The sequence below is a fragment of the Pavona decussata genome, unplaced genomic scaffold (assembly GCF_977016875.1).
Source record: "Pavona decussata unplaced genomic scaffold, jaPavDecu1.1 SCAFFOLD_329, whole genome shotgun sequence".
Lineage (NCBI taxonomy): Eukaryota > Metazoa > Cnidaria > Anthozoa > Scleractinia > Agariciidae > Pavona > Pavona decussata.
Window position 1 is genome coordinate 127,098 of NW_028145717.1, and position 16,391 is coordinate 143,488.

Sequence of the window (16,391 nt, forward strand, 5' to 3'; positions counted from 1 at the left end):
GCGAGAAAGTCAAGGCGCTTAAAGAATCACTTGAACCTACGGAAGTAGAGCAAGAAGTCGAAGAAAGAGTTAACACGTCCGAAGAAGATCAAATGAGAAATGAAGAAGAGCTAATTAGACAATTAACGTAGTTTTACAACGCACTGGATTTTTCAGTTCAACGCGGTCACGTGGCCAATGACGTCAAAATGACAAGGATTCTGAATAACGCTCTTTACAGGGAATTCTATTAACATATTGACTTTGGTTGCCTCGTGCCTCCAACTGGCGAAGATATGGCCATCCAAAATGACTAGTACTCAGACTCCCGTATCTTCACAGTTACTCTTTGCCCCCTTTAGATTTTAAAAAGAAGCGAGACGCCCAATTTTGAGTAACCCTCATAAACAGGCTTCCAACCATGTTCTTTTTTTCCAGTTGATGACACTCTATTCACATAGTGAGGTAAAACGCTTATTTTCGGTATAGTCACGTGACTTATGACGTAATCGTCCTTAGTTTGGCATGACAGATATTTGTTGGCATGCAATATGTCCACCTTGAGTCGCATCCTTTTGGACATCAAGCTGACAGTTATTTTGCGTTCAAATTTTATCAGGTATAAGGGATTCTGGGAAGGTTCTTATTTTAATTATATATTACTTTAGTAATTATTAATGGATGCCAACATTTCCTGTCAAATTTCCACTTCCTCATCGAATGTTGTCAGCCTACCTTTTGCAGGTCGTCCGAGTGGCAAGGTAGCATTGTAGGCGGGAAATCGAAGGCGTTAGAGACAGTGACCAAGCGCAATTTAATTTAATTTTCAATTTCTTCATTGGTCTAAACATAAAATAGTTCTCCTCCTGTTCGAAAACTCCTGCTTCCTAAAAGTGTTGAGGACATCCTTGGATCTTACTTTCTTCTTTATTAGCTTGAGAGATCAGTAGAGTTCATTACTCGAGCTTGTCGTTTGGTGTATCGAAAGCCTCCATGACACACAGGGAATGGTATTTACAGGCATTATTAATTCCTAAATTAGATTACTTTTTGTAGGTACGTGTTACGGGTTTACTTTATTATTTACAATACTGCTTATCATTGCATAGTCTTTGAGATCTGGGATTACAACAACACTTGCTTAGAACGCTTCAAATTATTTTTGAGTTTATCACCAATTAGGGTCTGTGATTTGGGCGCGGGAAACAAGATATGCGCGTGGGAGTTAAGTGTCAAAGCAGCAACTTAGATTTTTTACCCCCTAGAAAAATTTAAAAATGATCTACTCACTGAGGAGCAAACAGATGCACATTGTATAGCACCTGATTCCGGACTGGATTGCACAACTGTGTGTCATCAGCGGTCGCCTGCAAAGCTGTTAGATGTCTTTCGAATGCACTGAACAGCTCACTTGCATACATGACAAAGAGACGACTGCCAAGGGAGGAACCTTGTGGCACACCATAATTGAAATCAATGGGTGCTAGATGTGTAGTAAGTAAGCAAGCAAGCAAGCAAGCAAGCACGAAAGCAAGCAAGCAAGCAAGTGAGTTTTATTGAAGGAGGGTAACACATAACAGAATTTCTGATAAACTCAGTGGCCCTCTATCCTTATTCAGTACTTAAAATACATCTAAGATAGTGACAGTAGGTCACAAAACTCAAAATTTAAAATGCTGAACTAAGTGGAAGTTAACAATATGTACATGGATTGAATATCTGAGTTAAGAACGCAAGGCACACTATAAACTAAGAATTAATGAGCTAAAAGTTATTTTTTAAGAGCAGACTTAAAAGAGCCAAAGGTATCGTTCTTACGCACATCCAAAGGAATACTGTTCCAGAGCTTCACCCCACGAACTTGACAAGAACGACTCCCTTTTGTTTCCCTTTTATAGCAAGGACACACCGAGTTGTACTTTCCATATCAAATAGGTCCGAGTTGCGTTATCTACCTTGGGCAGTCGTTTTCATTTTTGATGCGCATAAATGTTAAAGTACTTTTTTGGAGATTTAATTTGTTGTTAAGCGGCAGCCAATCAAGCCGTCTAATAGCATCTCACTCCTTTCTCTAATATCTGCATACAAAATTACACGAACTGCTCGCTTTTGCAGTTTAGATACGCGTTTGACGTTCTTTACAGTTTACAGCTTACTACAGTTTATTTATTATTTCCAATAAATATACAAAGACAAGTTCTTCTGACGCAGTGCTCCATGCGCATAATCCGTACAGGATTATCGGCATGAACAACGCGTTAACATACAGCTTACGTTCTGTGAGGGGCAAATTACGCTTAATCTTCTAAGAACTGCAATCCGTTGTGACTTTTTTGCAAAGGTTATCAATAAGTTCGGTAAAAATAAAGTGGTTGTCTAATTTGCTCAATCTCGCTACCGTTGCATGAAATTTGAGAATCTTGTCTGGAGTTTTCTTCTCTAGGCGTTTGCTAGTTACAAGTAGACTTTTCGTTTTAGAAGCATTGAGTACCATCCTATTTACGAGTGTCCAATCAGCTATCTTATATATGTCAAGTGGTGTGACCGGCGCACCTAATCAGAGTCTAGAGTCCAGCCAGAGTGACTGGTCAACAAAGTTTTGCAAACAAACATAGGCAAATTTTCACAAGAACGTAAAACTGTCTGATGAAAAATTGGAAAAAAGACCGTTGCAAGTGACCTCAACTAGGGCAAAAAAGCCATAACTTTGTTGTGATGTGAAAAGGAAGAAAATATTTGTCCAAATATGTCTTCGATAGAAATCCAGTAATGGCGAGTAATCGATCACAAATCGCAGTGAAGTGACTGACATGTTGCAATATTTTGGGGTAAGGATTTCCTCCTGGAATAAAGGTTAGTTTTGAAAATATATATTGTTAGTGAAATTCTTTAGAGGATCACAACTACATGTGTGTAGTAGTCTAAAAGTTTGCTGGAAAGTTTTTGACTCAGCTCAGTCAACACAATGCTCGCTCACGAATTGTGTTGAAATGTCTTGATTATTGTATAAAACAAATAGATTCCATTTTTCCGTGGATCTGTACTCTGATAAGGCACAGAGGACGTCAATTTGTGCAAAGAATATCAGTCACGCTACTCGCCTGCTGCTCGTATCGTATTTCTTTGTTCTCACCACGTTTTGACGTCATCTGTGCGTTGCCAGAGTACAGACGCACGGCAAATTGGAATCTATTTGTTAAATTAATTTTAGTTGTTAGTAATACTTTAGGAAACTTTGGGCAGTTATTTCAGCTGTTATTAAAGCCCCAACCAATGCAACAAATAATCACATCCTGATGGGTGCTAACACTTGACTTATATTTACTTAGAATGATTTGTAAGCTAGAGGTAAGTTGTGTTGATTAAACAAATTATTTTTTGTTTGAAGAAATAATATTCTCATTCTCTTATTCTCCTCCTGCCGAGTAGAACCGATGAAACTAGGCATACACCTTGATCTCCTCCCACAAGCTGGTCAGTTCTGTACTTTTTTTTTTCGCACAATGCTGGATTTATTTTGCGTCCTCCCAGTCGATGAAACCGCTTTTAAAAGTACATGAGTGATCGATTGAACTTTAACCCCTTCTGATTTCAACACGATTTTGGATTGAGATGTGTAAACGTTTAGTCGCAAAATCATGTGTCTTTTGATTTAGTGTAAACTTGAAAGGTTACGAGATGCAAGGAGACGCAAAAAATCAATCCGAAAATAGAAAATCAAATATGAATGACATGAGCTAATTACAGAAAAGAGAAAAAGGACTATTTTAATACGAATAATTTTTCTAAAGTTGTCAGTTGTGAGTTAAATTTGCTTCCAATGCCAGTTGTTAGTAAAATTGAAGGCTACTTTCCAGTTTTAAGTAAAAAAGTAAAATACTATTTCATCGGATTTTGGATGCACAGGAGAAGTTTGTAGAGAGTAGGCGAAACGTAAAAGTTCTCCTGGAACAACCTTAACGTCTCGAGTTTTGTTTTACAAACCAAGAAGAGGAGTTTTACTCACAGTCCCTTCAGTTGGGTATTGTTATCAAACACTCCTTTTGGCAGTTTCTTCAGCTGGTTGTTAGCCAGGTACCTATCAACAAATAATCACACCCTCATGATGACTATCATGCAACATACATTTCATATTTAGTCTACTGTGTAGAATACTATTAGTTATCGAGCCGTGATTATCAGGAAAAAAATGACCATCTTTTAGAAATAATACGTTCGGTCTTTTTCTTGTAGTTTGAATGATTGCAGAGATATTTGTAAGGAAGTTATTCGGATAGTGGGACTATGCTCTTGATCTTAATCACTCGGTATCGGTAGCGTGGCTATTCCGCACCTGATCTACCCTTCTAAAGCATCCCTATTTTAATGCAAAATATTTTCCAACAGCTTTTTTTTACTGAGGTTTATTGCGATCCTGGGGGATCTTCCCATTGCGCTGAGACGTCAATATAAAGTCGTATTGCCGTCTCAAAATGACGGTTTCTGATTGGCTCAAAAACTGTCATGTAAGCATGACAGCACGGCACTTAAATGGGTTCGGCGCGCATTGATCAAAATTTTACTTCTGTGAATGAACGTGCGACGTTGGATGGTGTTGTTTATTTCTTTTCATTTGAGTTTACAAAGCTTCTGACACTGTTTAAGGACCACTTATAATATTTTTTTGGGGGTGAACATGTACCATGATGCAGCAGATACAACTTTTTTCATGAAGGTAAGCGAAAGTTCGATGAAGAGAAATTTACTTAAAAAACTTCCTTGAGTGAGAAAGCGGCCACGGTAAATAACAATTATGGCATTTTCAAAGCAAAAGGATCTGTTTCTTTTCTGATGTCTCTTATCTCTAGAAAAATTTGCTTCAAGAGCTCTGCTGCGTTCTCTTTCATGGCTCGGGTCTGTCAATTTGATCTTCTTGTCGTAGCGCCGAACGACAGACTCGGTAGTTTTTACAGTATTCTTTGCCGCTTGGTCTCTTTTAAATTTCTAAATCTCCACGGGATCTAAGTTAGGATAACAATGCTCTGTTTTCGTTTTTGGGTGCTAGTATGGTTGCTGTTTTATTCTTGCTTCTGGTTGTGAGGTTTATTCATCACTGTTTTCATGTTGTTGTTTATATCTCGGCGGTAACAAATTTTCAATAAAATTTGCTGGTAAAATGTTCAAACCTACTAGCTCGTCTTTTTCATCGATGGTAGGTGCTTTATGGACTGTATATTTTTGCATTTTCTTCGTTTTGATGTAAAAATTAAAGCCAAAAATTCAAATAACCCGCCCCGAGAAAAAATTTCGCGCACGGATATTACCATGGCTACAGTTTAACTGAAGTAAGAATTTCTCTTTCAATCAGCGCACGATTTGTACTTTATCCGTTTACTCTCTCCAACAAAATATCGGTATCGCGATAAAAAACTAAATTCGATTTTGAGACGGCTCCGTCGCTTCGCGACTCCGCCCAATACGGAATATATTTTCTCCCAACTAGCCGTCAATATAAAGTCGTATTGTCGTCTCAAAATCGAATTTAGCTTATAGAGTTAGGGTTGTTTGAAATGTTAGTTGTCAAAAAAAATTGAAGTAACTTCAGTTTTCGGTTGGAAAGGTAGCTTTCCTCCTGAAGCGTGTTTGCTAGTTCTTGGGCACGGTGTGATACATTTTATATTGCTTTACAGTAAAAATTAGTCGGAAATTTTAAGAAGATAAACTGCTTTATTATATACATACCGAGATTTGCGCGCCAAAAAGCATCGGGATAAAAATAGCCTCTTGGTAACACTGTTTTTTTTTTTTTTTTTCACTAGTGAAAAACGACGTATCGTCGCTCTGATTAGCTATATCATTATTTTCCCTAGTGAAAAAAACCGTGTCGCTCGCTCGCCGCTCCTCTTGACTGACAAAGAGCTCATTTCTAAGAGCTTAGGCGTATTTTTCTTTAGAAAGATGGCTTCAAATCAGACTAACCGTTTTCAGAGCCTAGATTCATCAGTAGAAGAGTTCATAGACGGACAGGAAAATGAAAACACGAAGAATAAGACCAAACACGATGTTGTTCTGTTCCACGAATTTCTTGTTTTGAAAGGCGAGATGGGACAAATGGACGAATTGACTCCTCCAGAGCTGAACAAGTTTCTCAGTGAGTTCTTTTTAACGGTTCGCAAAAAAGAAGGCAACGAGGAATACGAGCCAAATTCCTTAAGGGCATTTTTCGCTAGCTTTGAGCGCCATTTGAAGAAAAAAAAACTATGGATTTTGCATAAGATTATGAAAGACGTCCAGTTTGAGCAAACTCGGAAAGCGCTTCAGTCAAAGCAAAGGGATCTAAAACGGAAAGGCAAGGGCAACAAGCCAAAAGCTTCTGCTGCTTTAAGTGAGGAAGATATTCAAGTTCTCTCTCTTGGGAAGTTCCACGGCAGAAGTGCTTTAAAACACGGTGTGGTTCAACAACACAATCCATTTCGGGTTACGAGGCTGCAAGGAGCACTGAGAAATGTGTTGAGGAGACGTAAAACTTTGGTAAACTTCCACAGGGCAGCAGTACCTCGAATTCAATGAAAGAGACACCAAAACTCGTTCAGGAAACGATCCTCGGAATGTAAGAGCCATTGCACCGAAAATGTTTGCTGTGCCGAACAACGAGAAATGTACAGTAAAGGCCTACAAAGTCTACGCAGAAAAGCGACCCGCGGAAATGAAAACCGACGATGCACCGTTTTTCTTGGCGGTAAACAACGTAAAATCTGGCTCCGGCACACCTTGGTTCAAAAAAGCTCCAGTCGGTGTAAATAAGCTTTTAAAATACTTTAATGAAAACAGTGGCACAGAAAGCCGGACTCGGGCCAAACTTCAAAAACTTCCGTAGCTGCAGAAAATCTATGATTTAAACTTTAGTCAACAACGACGTGCCGCCAACTGATATTATACAACTGTCAGGACATAAAAACGTTCAAAGTATCACTAGCTACTCTACCGTCTCACAGAAACAACAGTTGAACATGTCTCGCACTTGCACTGGACTGAGTTCGGTTGAAATAGCTTCCCAGTCTGGCTCTTCTATTCCGGAGAAAAGAAAGCACGAGTTTGACGAACTCACTTATCCAACATTTCGTCCAACTTTTTCTCAGCAAAGCAAGCAGCACAGCAGCCCCTTTCTCTTTTTTCGGGTGCTGTTATAAGCGGAGGACATATTCGCCCACTCTTTCGGTGCGAGAGGAAAACCCTAGCAAAACTTATAAAAGAATCAAACCTCTTGATTTGGATTCTGACTAGTGTCTGTCAATTCAAGGATGCGGATTCTGATTAGCACCAAAATTCAAGTCTTGAGTTTTCACTTCTGTATTTAAGAGCGCCGGTCAGGAAAAATCGAGCAAAATCTGAATTTTCTGGCGAAACTTAGCAGAGTCGATTTCTTTCATCTTTTGTCCATAATAAGGTTTTACTAAAGTAAGAATCATGGTGTGGCTTAAATTGGCCAGAAACACTTGCGTTTTGAGAAAATCAGGAAAAGCAATCGAAGTCTTGTGAACTGAAAAATGATTGAATTTAAAACCGGAAAATCGCCACTTTTAATTGTCTCCGCGTTTGTTTTAGAAGAAGCGTATGAAAATCGGGATTCGTTATATCGAAAGACAACCTCTTTCTGATATGATGCCCGATGAATTTGTGGTTCTAATGATATCTGGAAAATTTAAACAATTTAAAACCAGCGGCATATTTTTACGGCTGGCGAACTCTGCAATGTAGTGCCAAAGGTCAAGCACACACTTCAGTATGTGGTATAACTCGGAATATTCTCACACTTTGGCTTTCAGTAACAATTGCCTTGATGTACTTCATACTTTAAAATCAGGCTGGGTTCTCCGCTGAGATTTTCACAAAAGGTTGTTAAAGTTGGCTAATTTCGAACACGATATCGTTTGGTGGAATCAAACAACTGCCCGTGCAAACAAACCGATGCGACGGGCAAACTGCCAATTACAGCTTCAAGGCCTTCAATGTAGCTCCTATCTTGCTTTATCAGAAGGATTTCTGTTTTCCCCTCACTTCCTTTTATCCATTATCGACGGAAAAAGAAGGAATCGAAAAGATTTAGACATGTGTGACAATGTTGCGTGACAGCAAATATGCAAATTAGTTAGATTGTCACCGAGAAATGGCAGAAGGCAGTAGGGAAGGGGTGGGGGACTGGAAAGGAATTGATATAAATACTTTGTTCCAAAGAATTGAGTAAGCAAAACAATAACTTTGCACTTGCATTACACTTTTTGGTACATTTCTTTGCCGTCACTGTACGCGGACTACCACGTGAAATTGCCTAACTTGTTCACAATTGAAGAGGACGTAAAAAGACGACGACAAATTTTCCTTTCTCTTTTTCCAGAGGGCTTGCCCCTCCCCTTGCTGCGGACTTGTTTAACAGTATGGCTTTATATACCACCTGCTTCAAGAGATCTAGGATAACGAACTCTTTGTGACAATTTTACGCAAATGACTAATACCCGTAGTTCTTTATTGAATTTTCTTTTTCGTAGCGACCAGCAACGAAAACCGTCAATTCGAAAGATACAACGGAGGAACAGACATAAAAACCTACACTCAGGGATTGAAGTGCAGAGCGAAATTCACTTCTTACTAGGATAGAGGTGGGGGGGGGGGGGTGGGGATGGCTTAATTAGATATATAACCTTATTTCTTATTAATTTCAGCCTCTTCATTGTTTCACTTAGACCATCATAAGCTGCTTCCCTTGTTCTAAAGATTAAAGGACGGTGCATGCAGAACTAAAAATCCTAGCATTAGGCCTCTTTAGGGCGTGGCGAAGACACAAACTTCACACTTTTAAGCCGGCTGGGATCAGGCTTCTTTTCCTTCATTTGAAAAGTTTTCAACACTTTCCTTTAACGTTACATAAGCCTGAAAAGCTCCAACTAGGAATTACAGATGTCTTACTTTGCTCAAGAGAAGGGCCTTTTTACGAGGTGGTGGACAAAAAATTGTCCCGGATCTACAGTCAGTAGCACTAGAACTAGGGTTCCAAGCACAGAAAAAAAAGTAAATGAATGAAAAACACTGAAAACTTCACGTTTTATTAACTAATTAACGGCTTTCTCCTGAATGCTAATATTTTGTGCTGGAAACTACCGAATGTGCAAAAAGGTTAAGTGTTACATCAGACGTTTTTACAGTTTATTATATATAAAAGGTAATGGAAATTATGTATACGCATACCTGAACCAACTGGAATAAATAGTCCTATAGTTTCTTCCATATCAAATGGCACGAATTTTTTGCCAAGTCCTCGTTCTGCTTTTGCGACTTTTAGCGCCTGGCTTGTCATGGCTAGATACCGGCGGAGGAATTTGACACTTACTTGAACCTCTACGCCAGCCAATGCCCGGGGACGGGCAGTGTCGAAGACAAATCGTCAATTCCGAAAGGTTGTAAACTCCGTGGTGAAGGAGATAATCGTTCCTGTCAGAATAAGTTCAATTTCGGTTCCTACATCGGCTATTGACAAGGAAGACTTGTGACCCGTGACGTTCCTTTTGCAATTTACTTCAGTTGTCTGCTCCTGTCTCTGAGGTCATAAGAGCAAGGACCTTCGACCAACTTAACTTCCATGACGGCACAAGAACATTAAACCAAAGTGACGAGTTTTCCAGTTTCCGTAATTGAATTTATCTTATTTTTACCTTACTAATTCAATTTACTTTAGTGAACACCGATGCGCGATATTATTCACTGATTACTGGTGATTTCGGAATTTATAAGACGCAACCCTAACTATTTAGTGAATTAAAAACAGAATAGGAAAGTTTGACCCGTCTCCAATTTTTATTTCGGCGAGCAGTTTACCATAGCCATAGGGGAGAACTTCAACCCCACAGATTTCCTTTTTGATGCGGTTTCATTAGCAATCTGACACCTGCGCGAACTCAAGAAATTGACATCGAGATGCTTACCGGTCCTTACTAGATATGGTTTTATAAGAAAAAATCTCACTGTGCAAACAAGAAAAATCGGTTCCAAGACCGGACTTTTCCTTATTGTAATTAAAAAGGATGTAAATTTTTAAAGAAATTCGTTTTCATTACGCTTTTTTGGTATATGTAAAATTAACCTGTTTATTGTCACGGTAACGCAACAACGTTCGTTTACTCAGCCGTTGTAGGAATTTTAAACGAATTATGGTGACTTCAAAACCGTCGTGTGAAGTGCTTAATCCAAAACCCAGGCTGAGTTTAATATATTATCAAGAACAACATTAAATTACTCAAAAGGCAAAGTTTAAGAAAAATCGGCCTTATACCACATAGCAAAAACCATCTTTAAAATTTATCTGTTTTTGCGGGATTTTTCCTGTTTAGAAAAGGGACATTTTCCTAAGCTCTGTTTGCTTTTGTTAATAATGGCTAAGTCTAGCTCAAACTCTGCTATAAACGTGCAGTGCTTCCTCTGTAAATATCGATTATAAAAATACCATGGATCTTCTTTCCTTGCAGATGAAGAGTCAGTTCAGAATATCAATTTCACACTGCCGTGCGGGTACTTTCGGGATCCTCGCGGGTCAAATTTGTTTTTCTCCGTTTTCTGGAACGTTAAGCGCCCCTAGAGAAAAAACTAAAGGCATCAAATTTGTTCTCAACTTGAGGGCTTTTTGTAGCCAGAAAATGAGCGAAATTGATTTCACGAGTTCTGCCACCAAATGCTCGATATTTTCTGACCGCCACTCTTAAAATTTTGAACTTCCGTAGAACTATTTCGACATATTTTTAGGATGTCTTATTTTATTCTAGCAACTTCTGCCTTTTAACGGCATTTTTGCTTGATAATTTAGATGTAAAATACTTTACAAAGAAGCCATTTCGAACTGTGAGGTTGTTTTCCTTTGAAAGAAAATAAAGATATGTTTATCTTTGAGTTTTGTTCGCTTATGAATCTCGGTATGTATATGATAAATATGGTATTTCACGGTTAGTTCGTTTGTATGATTTGTATTCACTCGTTGTGTAAAACAAACTCACTCGCTGCGCTCGTTCGTTTGTTTTACACAACTTGTGAATAAAAATCGTACGCGCTCACCAACCGTGAAATAACCGGCTATATATATTAATTGATACGACCTAGTAGATTTTCAAATGCAAGGAATCTAACGTTGATCTCTGTTTAAACAACTTTTTAAAGTAACATCTTTCATGGCTCATCATCTGCCCTTCAGCTTCTTTAAAATTCCTACCAACTCACCAGTGATCACAAGGGCAATGACCACGAGCTTTCAGGATTACGGAATGTATTGATATTGCGTAGCGCTACAAAAATAGGCGGCAGGCGGCCTGTTTCGGTCATTCGCTCAGCCCTCACACCGCCAACCATTGACCTATTACCTGTTACCCATGACCCGTAACCGTTTACCTCCTAAGGCTTGGTTCCCACTAGTGACATAACGATCATAATCATAATCATAAGGGCCGTTATGTCGCTTATGTCGTAGTGGGAATGCTGAAAACATAATCATAAAGACGCTTATGATCAACATAATCATAATCACAAGAAAATGATCGAACATTTTCTTATGATTATGACTATGTGTATAATTATGTTTATGTCGTAGTGGGAACGTAAATTCTAGAGGTTCAAGTCGTAATCATAAGGACTAACATGTATTCATTGTATTTTGGCCAATGAACGTCCTAGTTCCAGTAATTTGCGGTTCGTGCTATTCCAATATGGCGTCCAACTTTGAGGAACGTTTGGCTAGCTTAGTTGAAAGTTTCCCGATTTTATATAATAAATCTTTGAAAGACTTCAAAGATAGAACAAAAAAGAAAAATGCATGGAAGCAAATTGCACAAAAACTGGGTTTGGAGACAGGTAAGTATTAAACTTGTATGTTTATAAGGCAAAGAGAAACATCGATCGTGGTTTGACTAAGTTAAGCTTAAATTTAACGTGATGATATTCTTTGCTTATTTTTACGTAAGGTGATGTTGCAAAACAGAAATTCGAAAACTTAAGAGCTCGGTACACGAGGGAAAAGAATCGAATAAAAAAAGCCAAGAGGTCGGGGACGTCTACTACAGAAGTGCTTGATGCCCTTCGTGAGACAAGTGACACTGATTTCCCTACTTGCACTTCTTAGATAAGTACATTTCACCTAGAGCTTCAAAAAGCAATTTCATGCCTGTAGACGATTCATCAGCACAAGAAGGTAGTGATGAAGATAATAAGGAGGATGCAGTCAGTGATGACAGGGCGACAGCCATGGACATCAGTGCAATCAGCCAGAGTGAAGATACAGAAAGTGAGAGTACCACGGAACAAGACAGCTTGAATGAAGGAGTGCGTAGTCTTCAGCAAAGTAGCCAAAACAAGCAAAAGAAACATTTGCGCGCAGAAACAAGCAGAGTAATATCGAACAAAGCCACCTAGAAATGATCAGATCTTTTGGGAAAAGTTTAAAGAGCATGTGTGATATTATGCAGCACCAACCACAAACTGCAAAGGAGCACAAAGATGAAGATGATTTGTTTGGTGCTTTTGTTGCCTCGCAATTAAAATGCATGAATCACACACAGAAAGCATGGGCAAAATATCACATAAACAACATCATCTTTCAAGCTATGATGCCAGATGAGGGCCCAGCATCTTCACCATTTGCATCTGTCCAACAACATCCTACTTTTATGCAGGATTTGAATGGTGGCTACTACACTGGTTAATATTCTCTTTAGTAGGGGAAATGTTTTCATCTTTGAGTTTCATAACAACAAACCAGTGTTGATTTTTCTAGTTGAGCTTCAGCTATCTATATAAACCTACATGTTAATTCCAAACATGTTGGGTCAGGCAGACAGGTCATGAGAAAACAAGGACTGATCATTGTGTTTAAGTTAAAAAGTTCAACAATATTAATGTTGTGGCCTGAAGGGTTAATTTATGATGAAGACATTGACAAAACCTAGACCCTAGTATGTATAGTAGCACTAGTCAGATCCCAGTATGCGTAAACATTATAACATGAAGCAACAGGAAAACCTGTATTGTCTGTATTAGAATGTCACCTCTCTTATGATCACAAAGCTGGCATTGTTCCTTTTAAACAAGGCAATGAAATAAAAATAGGCAGTCTCAGACTGCATGTGTCTACTGCAGCACTGGTGTAGAAATGTGATATAAAACAATTGAAGAAAAGGGAAATAAGACTGAAAAGAAAACGAAGAGGGAGGAGTGGAAATAGGATAAAGATAAAAAAATGGTTGTAAAAATGTTGCACAGAATACTGGTGAGAAGAGATTAAGCTGGTATTGTTTACCACAAACATTTTGTTTGAAGAGAACTGTAACTTTATTCTAACATAAACAATATATTATATAATCTTACAACGTGAACCACACCTTTGTACTGAAACCAATGCAGCAGAGTTCTAAACATAAAGTACTGAAAGCAAAGTTCTAATCTGAAACGTAGGCATTAAAATGCAACAGAAACTATTAATTAATCTATACTGAACTTATGTGTGGCAAGTATCATTCTTTGACTCCTGTTGTGTTTCCATAGTTTTCGCATAAATTAACTTTTTCCTAGAGCGGTTAAAAACAAATGTTTTCTGACGTAAAATAATATGGTTACCTATTAATCATTTGCCGAAAAACACACTTGAACGCAAAAATTGCTAAAATTCACGGCGTGTTGATGAAGACCTTTGGCATATCAAATTTCAACCCGCTTATGCAAATTGTCCTTGATTGCGCATCTAGCATCTGTCGCTTTTCAAACGCATATATGAATTAACAAAGACACAAAAATCAACAAAAGGCTTTTCCAACAAAACATTTTATTGAAATAAACGATGCATTTGTTATAAGAGGCAAAAAACTTTCAGTTTTTTTTGCGTGCGTGCAAACACGCATGTAAAATTTGAAGACACTCCGTGTTTGTTCAAAGCGATCACTCGCAGTAAATTCGGGTATGTTTGCGATGAAAATTACAGAAGTTACAGAATTCTGGTTCAAATCATCACTTACAGTCAACCCAGGTCACGCGTGAACGATATTTTTGAAATTTGAACGGAGTTTTGAAATTTACATGTCAGTTTTGAAAATCGCAAACGAGATTTCAGAGTTCCCGTATAAATTTCCCTAGCTTATTGACGGTATAAAGCTATGAATTTTTCTTTACATTGCAAAATTGAATATTTCAAGAATAACAATTGTTTCCCAAGTATTTTGAATCTTTTTTTCAGTTAATGCGTCTTTTTCAGAACGATTTCCAGCGAAATGTCCAACATTCCATTCACACGTCGGACATTACAAAGACAAATTCGAATGTTTATTTCATTCTTGGAAATACTGTTCACGCGTGACCTGGGTTGACTGTAAACTATTTGTAAAAAGCAAATCAACATCAGAAAACATCATTTACCGTATTGTCGTCATTGTCCTGATCCGGAAATATAATCGCTTAGATCTCGGTCGGTGTCGGCTTTCGATAGGATTCCATTTGGGATTCCTGTGGCATTTACACTCTTACACTCTTTCACTCTTTCACTCCACCCGATGACATAGTGTCTACGCTTCTCTAGAAGCCGTAGACACAAAAATGAAGTTAGTTGTGGTTTAACTGTTGAGATTTTAGTTGTAAACTTTCGTCTAAATATAGCAAAACGTTTTTTATATATAAGTTACAAAACAGTCCATGAATCAGACTGTATGTGGACATGTACACAATGGGTTGATAACTTCAAGTTCACCACAACTTTAGTTTTCTAACAAATAAAACTGAGATTTTAACACAGCAACATGTCGTGAACTGGACGTCAAAGTTTCTGATATTCCAAGCACCCTCAAGTTCCCTCGTCTAAGGTATTCGAAAAGGAGGGAAACTAAGCAGTTTAATGTGTCGGAACAGGCCCTGTACTTCTAACATGTTGCCACTCCAGGGGTCGGTTAAGAAGAAGTTTGTCAAGCCCGTCTGATGAGGTCTGCATAGATAGGAGGTCGTCCCCGGGGGATCTCCATTGCTCGAAATGCACCCTCGTCTCCTGCGACGATAATTCTCCATTCCCATTGGCGAAGGCGTCCAGTACTGTCCTCACAGTCAACAAATCCCTGTGGGCTGTACATGGCGTTATCTGTGAGTCTAAGGTAGTTGTGGAGACCAACTGCAGCTTCTATTACATTCTGAACTAGAGAAATGTTCGCGCGAATTGGGCGTCGGAATATTCTCCACCTTGCTGCTAGGATGCCAAAGCAATTTTCTATTATTCTCCTTGCCCTTGAGAGACGATAATTAAATATCGCACGGTCTTCTGAAAGATTTCTTCCTGGCCAAGGCCGCATTTGGAAAGATTTCAGAGGCAAACCTTCATCAACAACGAAGACATATGGAAGGGGTTTAAGATTACATCCATCAAGATCTTCAGCTGGTGGCGATTTCGGGTATTGCTTTCAAGCGCTGAACTTATTGGAGAATCATTGTAGGTACCAGAGTCGTTTTGACTGCCATATTGGCCGTGTCTATTAGGGTAAATTGATATCTGGCATCGCAATAGGCTAACAGTAGCATACTAAAAGTCCCTTTATGGTTATAATAAGTGGACCCACTTTTCTTGGGGCAATTGCCATCGCCTGCTCCAAGGCAGCGCGGGAATCCCCACAGCTGTTGAAAATCAAAAGCGATCTTTTTCCATTGTTCAATTGTTTGAGGGGACTTAAGATAGTCCTCTTTCAAGCAAAGCCATATTGCATTGCAAGTTTCTGCAATTATTTCTGATACAGTTGCCTTGCCAACGCGAAAATGAAACGACTGTGTTTGCTGAGAATCTCCTGATGCAAGGTATCGTAGAGTAATACAAAGACGCTCAGCCGGTTTAATAGGCTCTCGAAGCTTCGTTTCCTGTTTGGATATACGTAGAGCAACCAGACTAAGCCGCTCAGGAGACATCCTTATAAATTTGACTGAATACCACGCTCGATCTCCTAGGCGAAGTTACTGAGCAAGAGTATGATAACATCAATACGTTTCCCTTGCTCTGAATATCGGTCTCACCCAGAGGCCCCTTTGATTTCCCCTGTTTTCTCTCAAGTGGAACCGTTCTGATTCAAGAAGTAAAATAATTAACACACAATGTATTAGGATAATTCGATGGCAAAATAATTCTTGATTAGATGCAGTTGATGCGAGAAACCCCATCATTGTTACAATTAATGCATAGGTTTGAAAAGCATCCATTTTTAAAGCATTGTTTACAAAACAAATAGAAAATAATCTAAAGTCGACCGCTTGTATGTATGCGTTCCCACTAAAATCACAACTTTATGATTATGATAATGTTTATGATTGTGATTATAATCGTTATGTCGCTAGTGGGAACCAAGCCTAAGTAAATTTGCCGGGTTTGCAGTTCGGTGAAAACTAAT

At 38.7% G+C, this 16,391-nt stretch overlaps 1 protein-coding gene and 2 pseudogenes across 1 annotated transcript in view; 2 read left to right on the plus strand and 1 right to left on the minus strand.

Moving 5' to 3' along the window:
• Positions 1–3,981: 3,981 nt before the first annotated feature.
• LOC146453544 (uncharacterized) overlaps positions 3,982–16,391 on the minus strand; it is a 94,041-nt gene continuing 81,631 nt past the window's right edge. The window contains exon 9 of the mRNA XM_085096489.1: positions 3,982–4,057. Within this exon, the coding sequence (XP_084952615.1) occupies positions 3,982–4,057 (76 nt within the window). The remainder of the gene's footprint in view (positions 4,058–16,391) is intronic.
• Positions 5,917–7,148, plus strand: LOC146453545 (uncharacterized protein KIAA1958-like; annotated as a pseudogene).
• LOC146453546 (uncharacterized) lies at positions 11,461–12,692 on the plus strand (annotated as a pseudogene).